At 45.7% G+C, this 24,013-nt stretch overlaps 4 protein-coding genes across 5 annotated transcripts; 2 read left to right on the top strand and 2 right to left on the bottom strand.

Moving 5' to 3' along the window:
• Window positions 1-309: 309 nt before the first annotated feature.
• Window positions 310-1,817, bottom strand: mkrn2os.2 (MKRN2 opposite strand, tandem duplicate 2). Its single transcript, XM_086118894.1, has 4 exons — window positions 1,574-1,817; window positions 1,341-1,390; window positions 1,091-1,259; window positions 310-612 (listed from the first exon to the last, which is right to left on the bottom strand). The coding sequence occupies exons 1-4, from the start codon at window positions 1,780-1,782 to the stop codon at window positions 390-392; spliced, it is 651 nt and encodes a 216-aa protein (XP_085975020.1). The 5' UTR covers window positions 1,783-1,817; the 3' UTR covers window positions 310-389.
• Window positions 1,818-1,934: 117 nt separating this feature from the next.
• mkrn2os.1 (MKRN2 opposite strand, tandem duplicate 1) lies at window positions 1,935-4,602 on the bottom strand. The gene is made up of 4 exons (XM_086118895.1): window positions 4,332-4,602; window positions 4,201-4,247; window positions 2,574-2,730; window positions 1,935-2,475 (listed from the first exon to the last, which is right to left on the bottom strand). Exons 1-4 carry the CDS (start codon window positions 4,556-4,558, stop codon window positions 2,274-2,276), a joined length of 633 nt encoding a protein of 210 aa, XP_085975021.1. The 5' UTR covers window positions 4,559-4,602; the 3' UTR covers window positions 1,935-2,273.
• Window positions 4,603-5,553: 951 nt separating this feature from the next.
• Window positions 5,554-10,473, top strand: mkrn2 (makorin, ring finger protein, 2). The gene is made up of 10 exons (XM_086117587.1): window positions 5,554-5,717; window positions 7,530-7,658; window positions 7,939-8,057; window positions 8,339-8,464; window positions 8,558-8,733; window positions 8,801-8,866; window positions 9,173-9,321; window positions 9,612-9,722; window positions 9,807-9,951; window positions 10,035-10,473. Exons 1-10 carry the CDS (start codon window positions 5,692-5,694, stop codon window positions 10,236-10,238), a joined length of 1,251 nt encoding a protein of 416 aa, XP_085973713.1. The 5' UTR covers window positions 5,554-5,691; the 3' UTR covers window positions 10,239-10,473.
• Window positions 10,474-13,632: 3,159 nt separating this feature from the next.
• LOC147201670 (protein FAM107B-like) lies at window positions 13,633-23,217 on the top strand. Of its 2 annotated transcripts, XM_086117588.1 has the most exons (6): window positions 13,633-13,772; window positions 15,050-15,280; window positions 18,012-18,069; window positions 20,118-20,322; window positions 21,223-21,391; window positions 22,324-23,217. In XM_086117588.1, exons 2-6 carry the CDS (start codon window positions 15,257-15,259, stop codon window positions 22,438-22,440), a joined length of 573 nt encoding a protein of 190 aa, XP_085973714.1. In that variant the 5' UTR covers window positions 13,633-13,772; window positions 15,050-15,256; the 3' UTR covers window positions 22,441-23,217. The 2 variants fall into 2 exon arrangements, with proteins under 2 accessions (XP_085973714.1, XP_085973717.1); XM_086117591.1 differs by lacking the exons at window positions 13,633-13,772; window positions 15,050-15,280; window positions 18,012-18,069 and adding an exon at window positions 18,277-18,790.
• The last annotated feature ends 796 nt before the right edge of the window (window positions 23,218-24,013 follow it).

Below are 24,013 nucleotides of genomic sequence, written 5' to 3'. Positions count from 1 at the left end.
AGTACTTTGTTAAAACGTAATATTTTGACAACATAATTATAGCACCCCCCGGCCCCCACCGCCACACACAAAGTTATGTTCCACCCATGATATACAGACAGTGCAGCTGTAGTGTAAATAGTAAATACCTATGTTTGCTTATGTGGAGAATTTCTTACCTTCTTACCAATAGTACTTTATTGTTGCTAAATGTAATTGCAGCTCACCGTTTAAGTGTCAGGTAGAAGTTAGCTTACGTGTTTTTGTCTCGCTAAGAAATGGCCTTAGCAACAAGTAAAATGAATAGATGGACTCAGATAAGCAAATATGGACTTTGTAATAAGATTTAATTTCACACTTGTGCAAATGACGACTCCCTGAAAAGTGCAAATGAGAACACACGGAAGCCATCACGTAGCCGTCGCGGGCCGTCTCTGGGCCACGTAGAATCGTTGATGTTGAATGTGTCGGCGCAGCGCCACGTACTTGCAGGCTCGGCTCACAGCGGGCGCGATCAAAGTGCGTGTCAAGACATCTCTGCTCAGAGGCCCTCTACCAAGACCCTCCGCCGCCAACACGCTGTTCACAAACTCCACGCAGAACGTCAGGCAGTTGTGAGTGTCCTCGCAGAAACTGATACAGGGAAGTGCCCACACACCCACACACACACACGCACATGCATAATACACATGCATACAGCATGGGACGATGCCACTGTAGAAGCCTCCCCTCAGAATTAGAAACTTGATTTAGGACTACAACCTCCACTTTGGACAAGGACCTTTTTTGATTCAAATTCTCTCTTCGAACTAGTTCTTTCTCTATACTGTATACTAAAACCTTCACTTGGGACAGTCAGAATCACCTTTAATGGCCAAATATGTACAGTAAGAACACACAAGGAATTGCAGGGATGAGTACTGTCTCAAAAGACAAGACCTTTACATGGGACTACAGTACAACCTTCTCTTTTGGATCACACCCTTTCACTTCGGATTCTTCCGTTCTCTTGGCATGAGCCCCTTACCTGGGCAATGTAATCAATAAGAAGTGAAGCGGCAGCATCGTGGACCATTTTCGGCAGTCAGATTTTCTTTGGGTGTGTACGTACCTGTGCCAGTTGGGATCCCACAGGGGTCTGCGTGAAAACCGCTCCAGGTACTGGTCCCACTGGGCCAGGAGGTGGAATGTGTCAGGTCTCACGAGTGGGACGATCACGCAAGCGCGCCAGCCGCTCTGGTCTCGGAGTACACCTCTCCCGGTGTAGTTGTACACCACACCTACATGCGCACGCATGCAGAGAAACCAAGACCTTCAGTGGCGCCCACTCCATTCTCACACGAACTTGATTGTGAGCCCACCTGAAGTGTTGGAGATCCCCGTGTGAAGTTCTGATGTGCCATCAAAGCCTCTGAAGGACAACAGCGTCATTACCTCCGCCAAATACAGCAGATTTGCTGTTTATCAGCACAGCGGTGTACACTTAGGTCGTTCAAAGAAAGGTTTCTTAGAACGAATAATGACTGTCAATTATTGGTGCATTTTTGTTTTTGGCGGTCTGGCCCGTGTGTCGCGTATGAGGGCGTGCGCGTACCCATCAGCGTTGCGATCGGCTGGCGCTACAAGGAGGCAGCACGTGGTCTTGTGTCCATCGCCAAGCGGGTCGGGGATGCTGACCGGCGCCTCCCGCAGGCGTCTTCCCGCCAGATGCTCACCACAAGCTGGACAAGCGGGAGGCATGGAGAAGCAGAAGATGTTGTTGAGGCAATCGTGCCGCAGACAGATCACGCCGGGTTTCTCCATGGACAGAGGCAGGCACGGGCGCCTTGTCGTCGTTTTTGTCGGACCTGAGTGTCATGTGACTACCGGATTATCAGGTTGCATGGAAAGAATGGTTGACCGACAGCTGTTCAGTTTCACGCTGGTTTGCAGGCCCGAATGATTGATACATGATGTCAGAGACGTATCCTATCTTTATTGTGCATCACACAATTGACTGATGACATCACTTCCTGGTCATTTGGATGGACAGTGTGTGTGTGTGTGTTTGTGTGTGTGCGCGTGTGTGCGCGTGTCTCAGAATGTATGAGAAAAAGTGTGTGAGTATGTGATGCCACGGACCGCTTCCAGGTGTGTTGTCACATCTCATGTGTCAGGTGTCTGAAAGTGGCAACCGAATGACGCGCACTCAAGCGTCAAATTACCACAGCGGTGTGTTTTGAGTCGCCCATGGCAACACACTTGCAGAGCGCGCTGAGTTCAGGGACCCCGGGAGAAGCAAGCTTTTTGTAGGCTCAAGCCATCCAGTATCCGTGATGACAGACGTGACGAAATACCGCCAGATACTTGGTGGCCGCCTCCACCCGGGGGAGCACGAGGTGGGAAGTGAAACGCTCCCTAGTGATTGGCTGCTTGCCCTGTGACATCATCAGCTGGTTGATGAAGCCCAGAGCGAAACCATAGCAACAGGAGCCAAACTCCCTCTGCTCCTCAAACCTGCACGCGCACATGTGGATGGACGGACAGACCGATAGTCAGATGTCAGTCATGTGAGCAGAAAGAGTGGCATAGGGTGAGAGAACGGGAGCGCAAACCTGTCCGCGGTCCACGTGTCCATAGCGGCAAAGTGGTCCAGTTGTGTGTCCCAGTTGGGGATGCAGTTTCCAGGGGAGACCAGATGTACGACAATGCTCTGTTCCCAGCCGTGCTGGTCACGCTGAACACCCAACTCTGTGTAACTCAACACCACACCTGCAGCCACACAAAATCAACGACAACAAGCTCTGAAGTGAAGTGACTAACTAAACTCACGTTCGAAGCTAACACCGGAAGCCAATCTCAATAGCGTGCACTAAGCGCCCTCAAAAGGCATTGACGTATTCAAAACTTGGCAGGGCCTTCAGACTTCAGACTCAGGATTGCTGGCTAATGCCAAATAGACACAAGTTAAATGTCTAGTCTGAACCAATCAGATTTACGATTCAATAAACAGAGAGACAGCTAAGAGTCTTTGGGTGATGTCAGTATGTTTCCGTCCTCTGGATGGTTGAGAGCTACTCGACAAGTAAGCTGGTTCACTTCGAACTTTTATGTCCGCTATGCTAACTACCAAAAAAACTGCATATTCTCAGTTGAGAATATTTTTAATGATGCCAGAAAGATGGACACATGGCCGCGGAGCTGCACCAGGCAGACAGATGAAGAAGATGGTCTGCCTGCCATGTGAAATATAATTCCTTGTTCACTTTATATATTATCTTAGTCACACCCACACAGGCAATGACATATATAAACAATGTGCTGCTGTTTTCCTATGTGTGATTCCATGGTCTGATCTGGTTTAAACTGGTCAAAGTGTACAAAGAGAAAAAATGCAGCGTGTCCAGCTAGAGAAGGTCAGAGCGATAAAACAAGGATTTATTCGCCACTTCCAGAGAGACAATAGCTACGTAGCTAGCTCTGACTTCAGTATTATCAACACAGCCACCAAAATAGGATGCTGTTTGTTTAGAAATAATTGACATCTCTGGCGAGAACCCTGAATTTGATTGTTTTTAGGCTTTTATCATGTCAAAAATGATTGATAATATTAATATTGTAGTGAAGAGATTTGGATTTAAATGCTCTAATGGAAGATAAAGAGTTCAGCTGTTGTGGACTCCAGGGACTGTTCAGGCTATTGGGAGACGATGTTGCCACAGGTAGGCCATTGAGGGCCGGGCAGCCCACCAAATTGCTTGTGATCAGGATTGTTATCAAGCTCCTGCATAGCTTGCTGATGAACTGATCATTTCAATCAGGTGTTGGAGGAGGGGAAACATCTAAAACATGCACGATACCGGCCCTCTGGGAGATGCTGGACTTTGACAATGGTGGTGTGTTCCTGGTGAAAATGTATTGTATATTTGATTTTCAGTGTCATTGCAGTGTTGTGATTTTTAATTTTGAAAATCTGATCACCCTAGCCAAGGCCCACCTCTGAAAGGCACTGCTCGCCAGCCATTCCTGCTACATTGGAAGTAAAGTTTGAAGCTAATGTTGAAGCCATGATGATGATGACACTAATATTGAGGCCTAACGTTGGAGGTAACATTGGAAGTAAACTGGAAGTTTTGGAGCTTTGAGTTGACTGTCATTGAAAATGACATGAATTAAAATTCACACATTTACTACGATTTATGGTCTCATGAACTCCAAGCAAGTGTTGTGTGAGTGTGTTACCTTGAGAGTTGGAGATGCCCACATGAAGCTCACAGTCTGTTTCTTCACTGAAGATACACAAGAAATGAAGGTGTGCGGTTGCTATGACAACCATTATATACAGAAAAGCGTTGTTGTTGCTGATGCTTTACCTGAGGCCGTCCAAGCCGTGCCGTGACGTGACCAGGAAGCAGCAGCTGGTGCGGTGTCCGTCCACGACGGGCGCGCGGACTCGCACCGGTGCCTCCACGAGGGAGAAGCTCGGTGCCAGGCCGCACTCTGGGCAACGCAACAGGCCGGCTGGCGCCGGAGCCGCGTCGGCCACCGTGAACACGGTTCGCCCGCAGTGAGAAAACCGTAGCAGGTCTCCAAGTTCCATGAACACGCCCTCCCCCTAGTCCGTACTCCGGACTCGCGGCTGAACCGGAAGTGTAACAGGTACCTGGAAAAATGCGTCGTCTAATTTTAATTTCTTAATAATAATAATCGTTTTTGTTTCTTTAAATTTGCACTCAGAGTAAAACAGACATTTCCTCATTGAAACACAAATTACATCAGAATAACGGTAAATACAATTTCACGTTTACTGTATATGCTAGTCATACAGAATAGAACACATATGCTCTGTTCTTGAATAAATTCACCCCACCGAGGTTTATGACTTCTCTCATATTTGTTGGATTACTTTTGCTTTTTTAAAAACGTGTTTAGTAATTCATAATTAATTCAATAAAACTAATTTATCTCAATAGCATAAAATGACAATGATCGTAAAAGAAAGCACCTTTTATATAGATTCAAAAAATGTTTGAATTTGTAATTTTTCCTATAAAATATTCTGTCTAAGAATTAGAATTAAATTCATTTCAATTTATACAATAAAATGTTAATTGCATTTTGTTCAATTTATTCAAATAATTATTTTGTTCGATAAATACAATGCCTCAACATTTATAAATGTATTGTTACCAAATGTAAGAAAACATTTATAAGCGCCTTTCAAAACACTCAAGGACACTTTACAATCAAAACAAGAACAATAAAACCACAGATAAAATTATAAATAATAAAAGGAGATTAATTATATTCAACGTAATTTTACTACAATACAATTACATATTTGTAATTTAAACATATAATAAATAATGACCAACACAATAAAACCTTGCATTATTTATTACAATGAATAATGTTTTCAAAACATTCCAAATTGTGATTTGTTCGTTTAAAAAAAAAAACAAATTTGTTCCCTAGGCACATGTTGACACAAGAGACAAACAGTTTGTACATTACAGTGTACAAACAAATAACTGGTTTGACTGCTCGTCAAGTAGAAAATACTTTTTTTTTTTTTAATTCCGCCCAGAAACCTTTTGAGGCGCCCAAACGTCATTGCTGGCCGGACGTGTTTGTGCCGAACGCCGCTGTCAGTCAAACGGCACACAAGTGGGTGCTAGCTAGCTAGCGTAACGGAGCTAGCCTTAGCAAACATTTGGAGGTTCCGCGGAGAAGATGAGCACCAAACAGGTCACCTGCCGGTAAATCCGAGCAACCGACCGCCTGTCTATTAGTCTGTTGCCTTCCCGTTTGTCTGTCTGCGTCTGCGTGTGTGTGTGTGATTGTCTGTTTTAGCCTCATGCTAATGTTTTTAGCGCTTCCCCTCTCGAGCCTTCTCAGGATACATTGTTCGTACACCCTCAACAAATCCGCGACCTGGCTGTCGGCAAATCCCAGTTTATTCGAATATCGTCCTGTTTTTTAACATCAAATAATAATCCGCGCAATGTAATGCTAATTCAAAATTTCGAATGTTCACTGACGTCACTATTATGCGCCAAACATCCATCTTCCAAACAGCAATGACCCAACTTGGGTCACACATGTATGCAGTAGACAAAAAACGTGAAGGTGACCGTTACTTTAGAATGATAAATGATAGAAAGTCTCAATAGTCATCCAAATAATTACTTGAGTTTTCCAAGTAAATACAGGTATTCAGTGAACTAAACTACTCGAGTACGAAGTACTGGTAAGTAACTTCTGATTTGTTTTTCAAACAGCAACTAAATGTCAAATAGACAAAGAAATATAGGAGTCACCAAATTCAACACTGCATTATTACATTTACAGCATGAAAACAGTATCTGCCTAGCTACCATAAGTTCATTGTTCAATTTCACTTATTCATTGTCTTTCTTTTAATATTACAACTTTAGGAATATCTGTTTCATTTTGATAATTCGGCCTACTACGTTGAATGACAAATCCCTATTTGGAATTTGTGGAAAAAATTGGGACATTGTGTAAAATGTAACTAAAGGAATCCAATGATTTGAAAGTGCATTTTGCCATCTTCAAGGGCTCTTCAAGAGCTCTGCTTTTTTTGTTCTTGTTTTTGTCATTTGTTTTGTCATGTGGTGTTTGCTGTCCTTAGTATGGACCCGTTGTGGAGTGTTCTCAATGTTATGACTGCGACATTTCGTCGCAGGAGAAAAATCTGTGCTTGATGGTTGCGCCTTTCAGCAGCATGTGTGTACCAGCACTGATTTTGATGGGAGGGAATGTCGACGCTATTTTACTGCCGCTTCTTGCAGATTCTTGACTTGTGTTTTTTACGCCCGTAATGGGCTGCATTTTTCATAGCCTCATTTTGGTTGAGCGGGGATGTCAGCGCTGTTGGACTTTATTCATTGGTGCGGCTATATGGATGGCTGGTTGTGCTGTGCTGAGGATGAGGAGAGAGGAGTGTCTGCGCGGAGCAGGGATGTGCATTTGGAACCGAGTGTCTGTGCTTGAAATTGAAGCAGATCTTGGTGGGACAGGAGAATTGAACCGATCTCTCTATTCGTCAATGGACCCTACAGCTTCTTGTAGCAGATGTGTGTGACGTAATGGACACGGCGATCACGGCGTCTCTGATCCACTGGTGAAACGTGACTTTGATTATCTCTTCTTTGCTTCAAACAACACGGTGTATGGAGGAATAGAAGTTACGATTGTTTTCTTGTCCATTTTTTTTTTGATTTGTATTCTGTTGTATTATTTTTGTTGTTTTACCTTCAATTGCCTGTAAAGCGCTTTGTTACAGCTGCGGCTGTTGTGAAAGATGTATTTTATGTTCAAAATGATGAACGTGATTGTTTGAGTCAATATTGGCATATAAAAGAACATTGATCATCATTAACATTAAACAGCTTGTCTTTGTAGTGTATTCAATTCAATGGAGGTTGATGTTTTTTTTTTATATTTTGCACAACATACCCAGGAATCTACGCCCAGTTTTGGATTTGAACCGCTGATGGGTCCAACAAATGTGCGACTTCTCATTTGATGATGTTTTTGCGCCACAGGTACTTCCTGCACGGCGTGTGCCGGGAGGGCAGCCGCTGCATGTTCTCTCACGACCCGTCCAGCAGCAAGCCTTCCACCATCTGCAAGTTCTACCAGAGAGGAGTGTGCGCCTACGGAGAACGATGCAGGTCACCTCCTCGCAAACCACAACTTTCTCTGAGCATGTTTTTTTAATTAGATCATCACCTCAAGGGGTTATCGGATTGTATGAAAACACAGCAACAAGAACACAAAACAAGTGTACTTAAAATGTCGGCCGTGTCTCAATTGTTGCGATACCCCCAAAAAATTGCTCAAATGATTGTTTGTATCTCAGAAAACTTAAGACGAGGCTTAATGTACCACTGTCAAGATTATCTTTTCTGAATGGCGTGTGGACGAGTTTTGAACTGACGATGAATTTTGCAGGTACGACCACATCAAACTGTCTTACAGAGGAGGTGGCGGAGCTTCAGAGAATAAGGTGGCTCCGGGAGGCGGAGCTTCAGTCAGACCTGATGCCAGAAAGCCAATGAGAGACGCCCAAGGTCAACAAGGACACACACACACACACACACACGCATGCACGCACGACCAATAGGCATAGGATGAGATTCAATTCTGAAAATCTGATAATAAAGTATTGCTGTATTACAGTATTAAAATTACAGCTGTAAAATGCCCTTTTAAAAAAATATTTGGGTCAATTAAAACATGTCCATGACACAATAACACGATGATGAGGATACATGCACATGACAAGATTGAAGGAAAATCAACAATACCTCGTTCATGTGTCTGCGTGTGTGTGTGTACGTGTGCGACTCAGTGGGCCAGCTTGAGAGCGTGTTTGGAGGTGCGGCAGTCAGCCTGGGCTCCGAGGTTCCCGCCGTGTCTCCTCACTCGTATGTGGACGCCATCAGGACGGGCCTGGAAGCCTCGGCGCCAGAACAAGGTGGGATGCCAATGCTGCTGAGGCTCCGGCCTGACGCGCCAATGCTATAATTGGGACTACTAACGGGTGGGTGTCACTGGTGGGCGAGTGTAGCTGCTCCCCAGATGGGCGGAGCCTATCAGGACTTTTCCCAGCTTTGCCCGTACGCCGCCGCCGGACGCTGCTTCTACGAGGATAGCTGCCCATATCTCCATGGCGACCAGTGTGAGGTGTGCCGGCTGCGTGTGCTGCACCCACATGACGCCGAGCAGCGGCGGGCCCACGAAAAGGTGACGCCGGTGCGGTGATGTGGTGCGGGGGCGGGGTTGTGATGATGTTGCTCTGCTCTGCCCGCAGATGTGCTTGCTGGCCTTCGAGAGGGACATGGAGAAAGCCTTTGCTGCGCAGCTGAGCCAAGACAAGGTACTGCTCCGTCTCGTGCGCTTGTAAACGCTCATCGAACAGGCATTTGAGATCTTGGCTTGTCCAATCTGACTGCATGTTCGACATCGTCCACTTAAAAGTTTGAAGACAATTTAATGTTCCCTCGAGTCTCCTGACAGGTTAGAAGGTTTTTGGTTGATCCAATAAGTTTTTCATTGGTCAGTCTAGCACTCTTTCAAATAGGTTCCAGTTATTTTGCAGTCTAACCCACTTTGTCCCAAGGTGGCATCTTGAGCCTGATGATGATTTTATATTTTTTGTCCTTGCCCATATTTTTGTTTGGAGGTGTGTTCCATCTGCATGGAGGTGGTGGTGCAGAAGGCCATCCCCTCGGAGCGCCGCTTTGGGATCTTGTCCTCGTGCCGTCACATCTTCTGCCTGGGCTGCATCCGACAGTGGAGATGCAAGCGCAACTTCAGCAACAAGATCATCAAGTGAGGCCCGGCTCTCGTCGCCTCGCATTTTGTCACACGTGTTATAATTTGTCATGTGACATCATGGGCAATGCATGTCTCGTGATGCAAACAATGATGTGTTTTTGCTACGGGGACAAGGAAAACCTCCCTCTTGGAAAAAAACCTAGAGCAGACCTAAGACTCAATGTGGGCTAGCAATCTGCCTCGACTGATTAAGAGAGAGAGAAAAATTCCCAAACAAGTTCCGAAATTCATGATGATAAAAAAAAAAAATGGTGTTACAAGGAGGTTGATTTGTCTCCTGTCAGGTCATGTCCGGAGTGCCGCGTGGTGTCCGAGTTTGTCATCCCGTCAGTGTACTGGGTGGAGGAACAAGAGGAGAAGGACAACCTCATTGAACTCTTCAAGTCTGGAGTGAGGTGAGCAGGAGAGAGAGAGTGTGCCGACCGGCCGGGTGGCATGCGCCGTGTTCTGGCGCCTAGCGGTCTTCTTTGTACACGCAGCAAGAAGGCGTGCAAGTACTTCGACCAGGGCCGTGGCTCGTGTCCCTTTGGAGGAAAGTGCTTGTACCTCCACGCCTTCCCGGACGGAAGCCGAGCGGAGCCGGAGAAGCCGCGCAAGCAGCTGAGCTCGGAGGGGAACATCCGGGTCAGCGCCCACTACCGCCGCCGCCATCACGGTCGCTGTCATTCTCGTGGCGACCTCACATCTGGTGTACTTTTTCACGGCAGTTTATGAACAGCGTGCGCTTGTGGGACTTCATCGAAGAGCGCGAGCAGAACCCCGGCGGGCGACCGCTGCCGTCACTGGATGACGACATGGCGGAGTTGAGGGAGCTCTTCATGCAGATGTCGGCACCCGGCCACGATGGGCCCGAGCCTGCCCCGGACCACCACCACCACCACCAGCAGCCGCCACAGCAGGAGCAGCATTAGAAGACAAAACCGAGGAAAGACGACAGCGTTGTCAGCTAAACACACACACACATACACACACACACACGTGGCTCCGGCGCGCGAGTGGTCAACACTTCCCGCCTGCGGGCTGCCACGTGAATACTTGATCTATTTATAGACGCTAGAAAAGTTTGAGCAGCCTCCAAATGATCTGTGCTCTCTTTTATTCTTGGTGTTTGTCCCCAGCCTAATAAAAAGAGTTCGTGTACCGACACAGGCCACAAGCTTCTTGCTTTCTTCACTTTTTTGCGCCGCTCCTTCCCATTCCTTCTCTTTTTCCTTTCTACACAGTGAAATTGTCGATCTTCCTCTTTTTTCCTTTGTACTGTGTTCTCACTGTAATTAGTTACTTGAGGATTGATGGATTAATGGATTGATTGCTGGCTCTTGTGAAAACATGACATGTGTACGGCGTGTGATCCAACGACAGTCTGTGCGGCACATGTAATACGTTTGTGTTCGCATGCAAAAGGGCACAAAGCCGCCTTCTGGCCAAAACTTACATGCGCAATGTAAACATGACCACGACAGTTTGCATAGATAGTTGCGTATATATGTCGGATGGCGCATTTTAGTCAATGCGTGTGGGGGTGAGCACAAGAAAATTTGCTTTTTATTTTTTTTGCCCATTTGCTTGAATTGGGAAATTTGAACTGTCCCACACATGCATCATGACAGTCAATTGGTGTTGAATGTACTTATTCTTGCGCACAAAACACACACACACACATTCTAAACACACAGTGTCCATTGCAGGTAGTGTGGTGAAAAATGGTGGACAAAGCCTCCTCCAACAATTTTGTCCACTTGTGTACTTCTTCAGCCGTGAGCCCATCTGGATTTCTTTTGGCGGATCTCTCGCATCAAGAAGTTGATATGGGATGCTTTTCCTCAACTGATGCCCCCTGCGTGTTTCCCACCTCAGCAACGCCGTACATATAATCGAATGATGAAACCCATTGCACCCAGCGGTCTGTCCGACATTGGGGCACCCTTAAATTGACAAATGATTCTGCCTCATTCTTATTCCGCCAACGCAATATTGAGCAGCAGAGCACCATGTTTTGACGATACGTCTTGCTGGGGGGGGAAAAAAGAGTCAGGTTTATGTTCAGGGTACAAAGTGCAACGCCGAAAGCAGTTGTGCAATATAAAATATGAACATTTTCCACGAGAGCGCACATCCATGTCACCGAGTCACAATCTTGACGATTGAGCAAGAAGGTCATGATCATTCATTCATTCATGCTCACGTTTAATATAAAACCCAACAAGATGCTGGGCATGAAAAGAGGAGATAAAGGAGGAGAACGTATCTTCGTACTTTGTTGGTCTTGACGGCTCCTTTGTTGAATGTATATGGGGAAGTGTTGAGTTGGTTCGAGGCAAACGCTTTGTTCCCCTCAAACAACCTGCAGCAGCGTCCATTGCATGCAGGGGGCGGAGCCAACAGGTTGGGGGCCCCGGGCATCCACCTGAGGCTTCCACGCATCCTACACATTTCCCGTCGATTAAATGAATCCTGGACGTGTTCGGCGACGATGTTGTATCAGGAGCCATGCTGAAGGGGCGTCCAACTATGATCGATGGGCAGAAAGTTTGTCGAAAATCCATCCCACAACCGCGTCACCCCTCCCTGTTGACAATATTTTTTTCAGGGGGCATCAAAACCTCTTGCTCGAACTGTTACCTGATTCTGCAACCGTCCAAATGAGTGGTAGGCATTCCCAACCCAGAGCCAGGGGCTGTCTAGGTGAGTCCAAAGTGGTGGGGGGGGGGGGGGGGTCAGGTGACACCAAGTGAGTTGAGTCATGCAGCTCCAGGCAAGTGGGGGAGACTATAAAGACGAAGGAAGAGCGCCACCGAGGAAGACGAACGACAACACAGTTGGGACGCCAACAAGAGGACAATGGCCTTCATCCTCGTCAGTGGTGAGCAACAGCAAACGACTAACGGACGACGATGTGATGTTCATTCCTGTTGCTTTCTTGCTCATTCCTGTTTGTGTCCTTCAGGTGCGATGCTCGCCTTCCTCGTCCTTCACGCGACAGGTGAGCCTCGATGCAAACGTCACTGCAGTACACTACAATTGCATACGTGGAATCATGGTACTTTTATTTCTATTGCTCCATCATTTCTATGAATTAATTACTATTGTCTATGTGTGTCTGATACCGTTGTGTTTAGATTCTGTCGTGGTGCCTGAAACACAAGTGAAAACAGTCAGGTGAGGCAAAATAAAACTCGCAATCAATGTCTACACTTATATACTGTACGTATATGTACACACACGGTACAGGCGACACGGCGGTCGACTGGTTAGCACGTCGCCCTCACATTGCAGAGGTGCAGGGTTCGATTCCGGCTCTGGCCTCCCTGTGTGGAGTTTGCATGTTCTCCCCGTGCCTGCGTGGGTTTTCTCCGGGTACTCCGGTTTCCTCCCACATTCCAAAAGCATGTGCGGCAGGTGAACGGAACACTCTAAATTGTCCATAAGTGTGCGTGTGAGCATGAATGGTTGATTCTTGCCCTATGATTGGCTGGCAACCAGTTTAGGCTGTAGCCACCCCTGCTGCCCGAAGACAGCTGAGATCCAGCATGCTCGCGACCCTTGTGAGAATAAGCAGATTAGAAAACCAATGGATGGATATCTAGTACTGCCCAATGTCCCTGCAATAGCTCGGATTGATTGTATATAACCTGCACGCTTCATTATCCACACCCGTGTGGCCGCTCATCTGTTTGTTTGTTTTTTCTTCTTTCTGCCTACATTCTTGCTGCTGGAGGCTGTAAATTTCCCCAGTGTGGGACTAATAAAGGATATCTTATCTTATCTTATCTTATCTTGAGCAGTTTCTAATATTTGGACCCAAATGTGAGGTGTGTGTGGTGTGCTATGTTTTGCTGCAGTGCAAATGAAGGCGTCAACCAGGTCTACCCGGCTCACCAGAGCAGGAATTCTCAGATGGTTCTTACAACAGTGACGGTGTAGATGCTGATGAGCAACTGGGACAGGGCCACTCAGTTGGGAGTGGCTAATGTGAATCAGGCAGCCCTGGAGGCCCTTGAAGACAGAGGTAAGATAAGAAAAGGTGAGGCACGCGAGGAGTACCAAGAGTTCCTTCTCAAGCGGTAAGAAACATGAACAAGTCCTTCCCGTCATCTTTGTCCTAATGTGTTTGACTTGGCGTTTCACTTGATGTTACTCTTTGTCTTTGTCAAGATATCCTTAGTTTCGCCCTTCTTGATGTTGGCCTTCACCTTTGTCTTATCCTGATGTTTGTCTTCATTTTTTTTCTTGAGGATTTCCCTGTCCTGATTTTGTCTCAGTGTTTGAATTGATGGCGGTCTTCATTTATTTTTTATATTTTTGTCTTGATATTTGTTTTGCTGCTTTTCTTGATGCCGATGTTTTCTGACGCGATCCCAGGAAAATCCTGGAACAGCTGCAGAAGCCAAAGCAATGAAGTTACCTGGATCCAGACAAATGTCAAATGTTCCAATTCCATCAAGGTTAAAATAAACTCTTGATTTGAACATTCATTTTCCTCCAGTCCTTGTCTTAGTGTTTTCACTCACATCTGCTGACTTCAACAATAAACTGGACCATCAAAGGCCTAGACGGGCTGATAAGTAGCATTTTTTTCACCAGGGACAGGATGGGATTTTTTTTTTTCTCTGGGAGTGCAATGGGACAGGCGTGAAAATCCACTCCCGTGTCAGCCTCTAGTACGCAGAACAATTTAGGTGTGTGTGGTTCCCAAGTTGCGGGGTTGCCCTGATTGACATGCCCCAACAACTTTACAAAGACATCCGGGACAGTGCTTCTGGATTTGGAGACCAGGTGGTGGTTCCCGTTTTTAAGAAGTGAGACCAGGGGGGTGTGTTCCAAGTATAAGGGAATCACACTCGTCAGCATCCCGGTGGTCTCTGGTTGACACATGAGAATCTGTTGGGAAGTCGAAACCCAGATTCAGGAGCGGCGGGGTGGTTTTTCATCGTGGCTGTGGAACAGTGGAGCAGCTCTGCACCCCCATAAGGGTCCTCGAGTTTGTTTGGTGGTTCACCCAACCAGTCTACATGTGTTACTGGACCTGGAGAAGGCCGACAAAACAAATGCAAACAGTGGAAACACACAAACAAGCTTCAAACCTACTTTGCGGCATGATAGGCTCTTCCACATTCGCTTCCCATAAATCAAACAACATGCCATTTTCTTCATATTTATAATGTCTGGGTGATAAACAATTCGACACAAGCCAAAATAGAAACTATGATTGTACAGAAATGTTTCTGCTCCTGATTCACTGATTCAAATAAACGAGCCACCACTGACCTTCAGCAGGTTTAGTTTTGTGTTGCTTGAGCGCCGGGTTGGTTTTGGCTTTGTGGCAGGGTTTGCTGCCTGCGCCTGACTCTCGGGTGACTGCGTGGCCACAGACGTCGCACATGCTGCTAGGGTGCCGGATCAGAGCTTATCAATTAGTCTCATGCGGGATATCAAACAATACCTGGAAGGGGAAAGTCATTTTTGTGTCTGGATGCAATGCATCATGGGATTTCATGCTTTCATTGTGAACATGGTAACGTATTGTGGGGAAACTGTGAGCCGAATGCGGGAATAAAACATCCTCACGAGTCACAAGACCTTCCAACAGCACAGAAATCCCCCCAACTGCGGCGATTTGAGTGTAACACGGTCATTCATTTGCTATCATGTAATCTATTACCTCGTTGGTATTGCCGGTAATCAGATTACTTAAACCACTTTAACTTTAATCCCTTCACAGGACGGCAGGAGCAGAAAGTCAGAATGGGGACAGGTGGCCTCCCCTTTTTCCTGCTCACCCTCCTCTTACGCGTCGGCCGGCAGGTTGACCCATGCCAGGGAGGGAGGAGGAAGACGAGGAACAAAACTTTTGGCTGCTAGAAAGTGGGCGAGCCAGAAAGAGAGAGGGGTGCGAGAGTGAGAGGGGAGTAAGCCCGTCACCGCCATCATGGGAGCGTCTCATGGGAAAAAGGTCTGTCACTTCTTCTCTGTAGTTTAGCTTGAGCTTAGCTCTCACATTCAAATACAACAAAATGTCCCTCGGACTGAACCATTCGCTTCTAGATTCATCGTGTCTTGATTGATTGATTGATTTTTTTTTTTTTAATGTTTGTCCGTGATGTGAGGTTTCTCTTGAAGTTTGTCGACGTTAGCCGTTGCCAAAGTTTGATTGGATTACACTGTAAGTGGCCATAACATTCTGCAGAATTTCAACATCATCGTCAACACTACACTGGAAGATCGGAAAAAAGAAAATTGCATTTACAATAAACATTCCTTTGTAATGGATTGCAAAAAGAAAAAAATGTACTTAATATTAGTTTTGAGGAAAAAAAAGCTTTGTAAAGATGACCTGTAATGAACTTCAAAGTGAAATACAACTGAATTGTACTGTACTGAATTCTCCTTTAAAAGTGGAAGCCGCTGTCACGTTCTGCTCAATTTAATGCAGTGATTCTTTTCCGTAACACTAGAGTGAGCCTACGAACAACACTTGAGAATCACTATTTGACAAAATGTTGTTTCGAACCAGATGTTCATGAAGATGTTTGTCTCGACGTTTTTCTCGATGTTTGTCTCGATGTTCATCTAGATGTCTGTCTCAACGTTTTTCTTGATGTTCATTTGGAAGTTTGTCTTGTTGTTTGCCTTCCCCGGCGTTTTTGCTACTGTGTATGAGCTATGGATGTTTTTTGAGCGGAATGTTTGAACTTTGAGTGAGTCACGAGATGTTTGACTTTTGGGGAGCGGCACACCTGTTATCACGACACGGGTGTGTCGGGGCGCGGCGTTTGTCACGGTGGCTGGCACGCAGTCCAGTTGTCCCGCTCGGGCAGATGGTTGATTTATTTTTAGCCCCCCCCCCATCAAATGGGGAAGCCTCATGCTTATGTCGCTTTCTTGTCATCTGTCCGTCATCGGCACGGAGTTGTACCATGATATTCAATCACGGCATACATCCGTGATGGAAGTGGCTACTGGCCTCCAAATGGGAGGGACTAAACCCATGTGACATGAAATAAGGTACTGGGAATACGATGCTAATGCTAGGTGCTTTAGCATAAAATAATAACGCTATTTGTCTAACAAAACAGTACTAATGCTACTTTCGTAAGATTGGAATAAAGTACATGTTTTCAACCGATGACAACGCAAACAAAGTTGCGATGACATTATTGGCGGTCAACTTCTGTTGGTGACACACAGCGTCATTACGTAAAGGCGCACCGAACCCGAACACACACACACACGGATGGATGCACAAACATGCACAGAGCAAGGGGAAGAACCAGCTTGAGTGACAAACAAAGTAGATTAAAGACTAATTAAGTCCTTCACAGAAAATCCTCCAGCTAAAAATACAAAACCACTCATTAGGGACTTGTGCGCGCGCACGCACACACACACACACACGTTTTGATATTGATCAGTATTGATTTTGTGAAGCGTTTGGCGGTGAGGTTTTGGAAACTAAAGGCAAGTATGTTTTTTTGCTTCAGTAATTGTGGTATTCATCCCCAAATCTGTGAATTGACTGTCTCTTCTTGCCGCACATAATGTTATTTTTTAATTTTTTTATTTTTTGGGGAACACAATTTGTACATCATTGCTCACTTATCAAACACCGGCTTGATAATTACATGATACCGGTCCCATCCATCCATTTTCAACAAGGCTTATCCTGAAGAGGGTCGCAGGAATTACTCTATCTTATATCAGCTGACTTTGGGCGCATGGCGGAATAACCCCTGAACTGGTCGCCAGTCAGTCACAGGGCAAATACCGATCCCACGTTGTCCACACACAAGTTGCTGCATGGAGAAAATTATTTCTTTCATTTCCTAATGAATACATCACATATTGCATGTTATTCCAATCGAGTGCAACTTTAATATACAGTATGTATACGGTTTGTCAATATCAGTGGCGTGCAGAGGCTGTCTGTGTGTTGATGGACCTGGAAATATTTCAGGGGCATCCTCAGTTGGGGAAAGTTACGTCCGAACCCTGCCTGCACAAAGTGGTGGGGGGTGAAGGGCGTCCAGGAATTTAAGCGTTGTTCAAGAGGGCTCAGTGAGACAGTGGGGGCCTTGTTGTTGTCGCTTTGAGTTTGCCTGATGAAGCGTCTCCCAGCAACCAACAGAACCACTCCGACAAACACGCACACATTTCCCCCCCAAACACACTATGTGTGTGTGTGTATGTGTGAGATTGTTTTTGTGTGCTTGTGTGTCTGCATGCTTTGTGAACATGCATGTGTGCTTCTGTGGAACAAGAGGAAAAGCTGAAGGATGAAAAAAAAAGAGACAGAGAGACAGCACGGACATTCGCCTCACATTTGAGAGGTCGTAGATTGGAATCAGGAAATCACGGCTGTGGCCTTCCTTTGTGAGGTTTGCGGGTACTTGGTTTCCTTCTTCATAGCCGAATATAAGTGCTAAGTTGACTGAACACTTGAAATTGGCGGTGGTTGCCAATCTGAGTTTGAATGGTTGTTTGTCTACTCGTACGCTGTGATTGGCTGGCGACCAGTTCAAGGCATCCTCTGCCTCGCCTCAGCTGAGACTCTGAGAGACAGCCGGGGTAGTCTCCAGTACCTCCTCGAACCGTCAGGAGGTTCGCAGTTTGGAGAATGAATGGATGTATGATTGTCAGGTCGGCGTTGACTGACAGGACGGTGCTGTTGTGTGTTTGTCCTGCAGAGGGCTTACAACATCGCTCAGCAGCCGAGGGACGCCGAGGCAAGCGGGACACGTGCAGGTCAGCCAACGCCGACAGCCCCCCTAGAAACTGGCGGAGCTGGGAAAGAGGGGGGGGGGCATCTGGAATATTTAATGAATGTTTGTCAGCGTTTCCTAATTTGGGGGTTTTGTTTTTTAAAAAAATGTTTTGCAGAACCCCTGAGATATCCTTGCCCCCCACCTCCCCTCAAGAAAAAAAAATCTCAGCTCTGCCAGTGCCCCTAGACCACTCTTGTCTGTGTGTGTGTGCGTGTGTGTGCGTGTTGCATGACTATATGTCAGCGAGCTTGCAGGCTACCATTAGCTCAATAGACGTCTTTGTGATCCAAACTTTTATTTTGATGCTTTCACTGGACAGGAAGTAGACGGCGACCCTGCTTACACCACCCGGGTAACCTTTGACGAGGTAGCGTAGCATTAGCCTCAGGCAACATGATGACGTCACGTGACTCTGGGCTGACTCCTGGAAACAGCCTTAAGAGCATTGATGAAACTCCACGCGCATACTCCACTGTCGATGTGAGAATGTGGAGAAGAAAGAAAGAAAAAAAGAAGGAGGGGGAAAGGACTTAGCCAGGATCATGTGACCCGACTCGCACTTCACACTCGCCTGCCTCCTAACTGAGGGGGAAAAGGGCTCATTCGGAGACGGCATGAAGACATGGAGCGATGGACCCAAGACACGACTGACGAATGGATGGATGACAACATTTCCTCCACGGTGGGATTATTTCATTCTGGTAAGACAGGAAATCAAATGGAGTGGATGCTACGACAGCAGCAACACTGGAACAACTGAAGTGGACATGACTTCAAAAATTAAACATAAGGATAATAATAATAATAATTGTGCAACAGATGAGTAAGTAGGAGTTTGCATGTTCTCCCCGGGCCTGCGTGGGTTTTCCCCGGGTGCTCCGGTTTCCTCCCACATTCCAAAAACATGCGTGGCAGGCTGATTGAACACTCTAAATTGTCCCTAGGTGTGAGTGTGTGCGTGGATGGTTGTTCGTCTCTGTGTGCCCTGTAATTGGCTGGCAACCGATTCAGGGTGTCCCCCGCCTACTGCCCGGAGACAGCTGGGATAGGCTCCAGCACCCCCCGCAACCCTAGTGAGGATCAAGCGGTTCGGAAGATGAATGAATGAATGAGTAAGTAAAGTATACATTCATTCATTCATAAAATTATCAATCCAGCTACCCCAGTGCCTTGAGATCTAAGTTTTCCCGTCACTTTTTAGCCTCGTGACACGAGCCAAAAATCGAGTGTGCTTCACCGCTAGGTGGCGCCAGCAAACGTCGCCATCAATTCTCGTCGCTTTCCTGACAGTGGAAGAGAAATATCAGTGGGTGGCGCAAACGTACCATTAAACTGGTTGACATTTTCACCATCATTAGTCATGTAATATACAAAAACAATAAAAGCTCCAAAGCAAATGGTGCTTTGGAGTACACCAAGCAGTGTGATTCAGGAAGTCTGAAACAAGCTTTGACGTATCAGTTTCATTTGACCATCACGTGTGTTTTTAGACACGACAAGACAGTTAACTGTCCTATTTCTCATGAAAAAAAACAGGCAAAAATAGTTTGGGGTGTTGGAACGGATCAATTGCATTTCTATTCATTTGAATGAGGAAAAATGATTTGGGACAAACCTCAGTGTCTACACACACACACACACACACACACACACACACACACACACACACACACACACACACACAAGGTCATGTTTCTCTTGTGCTTCCATTTTTGGGAATGATGAATGTGGCTGCAGACAGTGTCTCCTTTCATAAAAGAAAGACACCCGTGCTTGTGTGTGCGCGCACATGTGTGAGGAAACAGGATCCGAATGTAGCCAAAGACGATGGAGGACACGGCTCACATGACCTCTAATCGACTGCTTTGTCTCCACAACAGTCTCAGCTGCTGCTCCGTGCGCCCCCTGCAGGCGCGGCAGCAAAAAGCAAACCATGGGAAGGCACACGGGAGGCGGAGCCTATCACGACCTCCCTTCTCATGCAATGGACTATTCCACTGGACTACAGTATTCCTCTTTGTTGTGCAGCTTCGGCGTACGGCGAGCTGCAGCCTCATCAGAGAAGAACGGCGCCCACCGTTTCCTGCTATGTGCCGCCGCCCCCTGACTACTTGACGGACATCCACGACCCCCATCACGATGACCTCATCAAGCCCAGGAAGCTCCTCAATCCCGTCAAAAGTTCCCAAAGTCACCAAGAGCTCCACAGAGAACTGATGACCAGCTGTAAACGGTAATGAAAATATGCTTTTCATCCATCCATCCATCTGTACACCCGCCCGCTGTTGCATCCATTTGTCCATGCGTATGTCCGCACCTCAGCTTTTATAGCAAACACACAAGGATTTTTCGAATCTTAAAAGCTTTTTTGTCATTGTCAGACCCCACACATAAAGATACAGAAACTGGCCATTTAACAGTTTGATTGCATTTTGTGTGGAGCGCTCAGATAATATTAACACAGCTCCCCCCCGCGCCCCCCCACACACACACATCAAGATTCTCTTCCACTATCGGTTCACGAAGTGGAAGGATGAACATCTTTGTTTGATTTTCCAGCACTTCCTCAATGGTCAGTCAAGTCGCTTCTTCAATCGGCAACAATTTAGCTCAGGAGACTTTGGCTTCACCCACACACATGATTTTTAAATATTGAACATGTTCATTATTTAAAATTGTTGAGCTCCTCTGCTTTTCTTCCCTATTAATGCGACAAATCCACTCTTAACACATTTCACATCATATCATCTTATAAGACCTACTGTCGGGCATTTTTTTTAAGTCCGCAAACGGTCCGCGAGAAGCAGCAAAACAATAGCGAGTCACATAGAGCAACATATACAGTATTGTAGTCCATGTATATGGATTATCATTATTTTTTTTTATGAATATGTTTGAAAAAAATTCGTGATGCACTGAAGCCGCGATAAACGAACCGCGAAATAGCGAGGGATCACTTTATCTTTAGGATGCTGCCTTCTGCTGGAGGAAATGTATATTACACTGTCTGTACTTGTTCTGTATTATTTGTTATTGTTTATGGGTATTTGTGTGTGTGTGTGTGTGTGTGTGTGTGTGTGTGTGTGTGTGTGTGTGTGTGTGTGTGTGTGTGTGTGTGTGTGTGTGTGCATAGAAGCGGCGGGGGCGTGCGTGTGGAAAGTAACAAGCCGGAGCTTGAGCGTGTACTGGAGTGTCGGCGGCGCGATCAGCTGATTAAGGAAAGGAAAAAGCAAGAGGAAGCACGGAGGAAGATTTCACCGCTGGAAGCCGAACTCAGGAAGCGGCACCAAGCGCTCGAAGAGGTAAGCAGAAAATAAGAAAAAAAAAACCACACCAGCGTGTCTTGGGTCATCTGTGGGGTTTCCTACCGGTGGGACATGCTTGGGGAAGCCTCCCTGACGCTTGAGCGAGCTTATCTGGTTCCTCTCAAATTGTTTTATGAAGAGAAATTGCATTCAGGAGGTGCATGGGTCGTACATGTCATAGCTCATCACGTTTCATGGGACGTTGTCAAGGTTTGGTGCCGCCTAGCGGTGGGAATTTGAAGCGCACTTGTCTCAAAGTTGGTTCCGGTCTCAAGAAGGGGGAAAATGGTCACGTGACGTCTTGTTTCTGGAAACACGTGCAAGCATGCCACTTGCATCTCAAGGGACCACTCTGTTCTCTTTATAGCAAATTGTACTTGTTCCTTTTATCGGGCTCACTTTTGACCAACTGCAAAGTTACATTTCTGAATTGCCTCTGTATTTATACGATTGAATCCCCTGAAATGGCTTTTCATTCTAGATTGAACATTTGCAAAAAGTTGCTTTTCTTCCAGAAAGCACTTCCTTGTGCTATTCTTAGTTTGCAAAAGAGGCGTGTAATAGTTTACTGCACTCCAAGGGAGCAAATGAATATGAAATGCGATGATGCCCGCTGACCATGGATAACAATTTCACAATAGGAACAAGAAGACACACAGACAGCCCTCTTAAGGTGCTACTTATATCAAAATGCCATTTTTGAGCTTGTTATCCAATCTGTGGGTTGTTCCAGCAAATGAATTGGAAGAGTTGAAAAATGATGACTCAATGTACGAATGAAAAGAAATCCCATTAGTCAATAAACTTTATCCAGTAAAAGAAAGGGAAAAAATCTGGAGTCAAAACCATCGAGACCCGAGGGTGAAAGTTAACTTTCAACTACAACGCGGTTCACGGCTTGACGTCGATGCTGCTTCGCGTTGTTCCAGATGGAGCTGGAGCAGCAAAAGGACGAGGGGGACAAGCTGGCTGCTCCGGAGTTTGTCAAAGTCAAAGAGAACCTGAGGAGGACGTCGTATGCTGGCAAAGAGGAGAAGCAAGTCTAACGTCAGGTCCCTCACGTGCACGTACAATCGCATTCATGCGCGCCCGCACAAATGCACGCACGGTTTGGAGACACCTTGACAAAGACCAAATGAGGACAAGTGACGACGCAGTCTTGTCGCTCCTGCCTTCCGATGTCGTTGAAGGACACGTCGCGTGAGAAAGCATGCCCAGTAGCAGCACGGTCACACGGTGACGAACGTTGTCGAGGGCGGGGTGGAGAGGTTTGGAAGTGGCACTCTGCTGAAGGACTTGCAGAATGACAAGAAGACATTGCTCTGTTATGTAGGCCTCGTTATCACCAGGCTTCGCCTGAGGCTATGCCAGCTGACCCTGGACTGGTCACCATTCATGATGTTTGCCCATTCAGTGGCAGGGCTTATATTGGCAACCGATGGACTGGTCATTGTCAGGGCGACTGTAGCCCAACAATGGTCAATCCATTCAATTCACACGTTGACAGTTTCGAGACTTAGGAGACATTCATTCATGTTGTAATGTGAATAATTTAGTTTCTTTTTAAACAACCACAATGACAAAACTACCAGATTTGAATGACCTCACCACTCTTTGATCCAAATTGTGTTGATTCAATATAATAATATGTTGCAATGAAATAAAGATCATGTCATTAGTTCAAGTATTGCTGAATTATGCTGTCATCGTGATGACATCATATGCTTGCTTCATCTTCATCTGAAAAGCCTCCTTTGTTGTTATTTTAATAAATAAATGTCTACAGATCACAATCATGTCTGATGATTAAAAGACTAATGCCACCATTGTCAAGCTTCATTTCTATGCTCATATCTTCAAAACATTCTCCATATATTTCTAATATAGTTATATTCAGTACATATACTATATACATACATGTGTAGTATTTATTTTATATTTATACATATCGGTTCAGGGCCTACTGCCCAAAGACAGCTCAGATAGGCTCTGGCATGCCCGTGGCTCTTGTGAGGATAAATGGATTAGAAAGTGGATGGATAGATGGGTGGCATATGTAATTTATACATATTTATTAGTCCTGTCAAGTGGTAAATCTTTTAAAGCTAATCAATCACACAACTTTCTGTTATTAATGACTATTATTGGCGTTTCAAGGGACCATTGATTGGGCTGAACATTGGCACTGATGTCCAGTAATAGCTTTGTATGTAAAACTGATGTCAGCACTAAACACTCAAAAGTGATTTAATGTGTTTGTTTTTTTATGACTACATTCAGCACATCTTAAAAACAAGCAGCCTATCCAAGATGACTCAGGGCAAAAGGGAGACTACGCCCTGAACTGGTCGCCAGTAAATCGCAGTGCACAGTAAAAAAAAATATTTTAAAATATTTGTAACACATATAAACCATTTTGTAGAAATATTTACAACAGATTTAAAATTCTGAACGTCCCATTCCTAAATTCATTTGCAGCTTTAATGTAAAATTTTCGAAAATGTTCATCTTCACGCTGATTCTCATGTTTAAAGGGGACTGGAATTAGAATTCCACGGCCGCTAGATATCACTATTTGACAATATTCTTTCGCAGTCCCTCTACTAGTCAAGCGCTGAA

Source organism: Hippocampus guttulatus, chromosome 8, assembly GCF_054856545.1.
Source record: "Hippocampus guttulatus isolate MCC_2025c chromosome 8, RoL_Hgut_1.0, whole genome shotgun sequence".
Classification (NCBI taxonomy): Eukaryota; Metazoa; Chordata; class Actinopteri; order Syngnathiformes; family Syngnathidae; genus Hippocampus; species Hippocampus guttulatus.
This window is presented reverse-complemented; position numbering and strand designations above follow the sequence as displayed.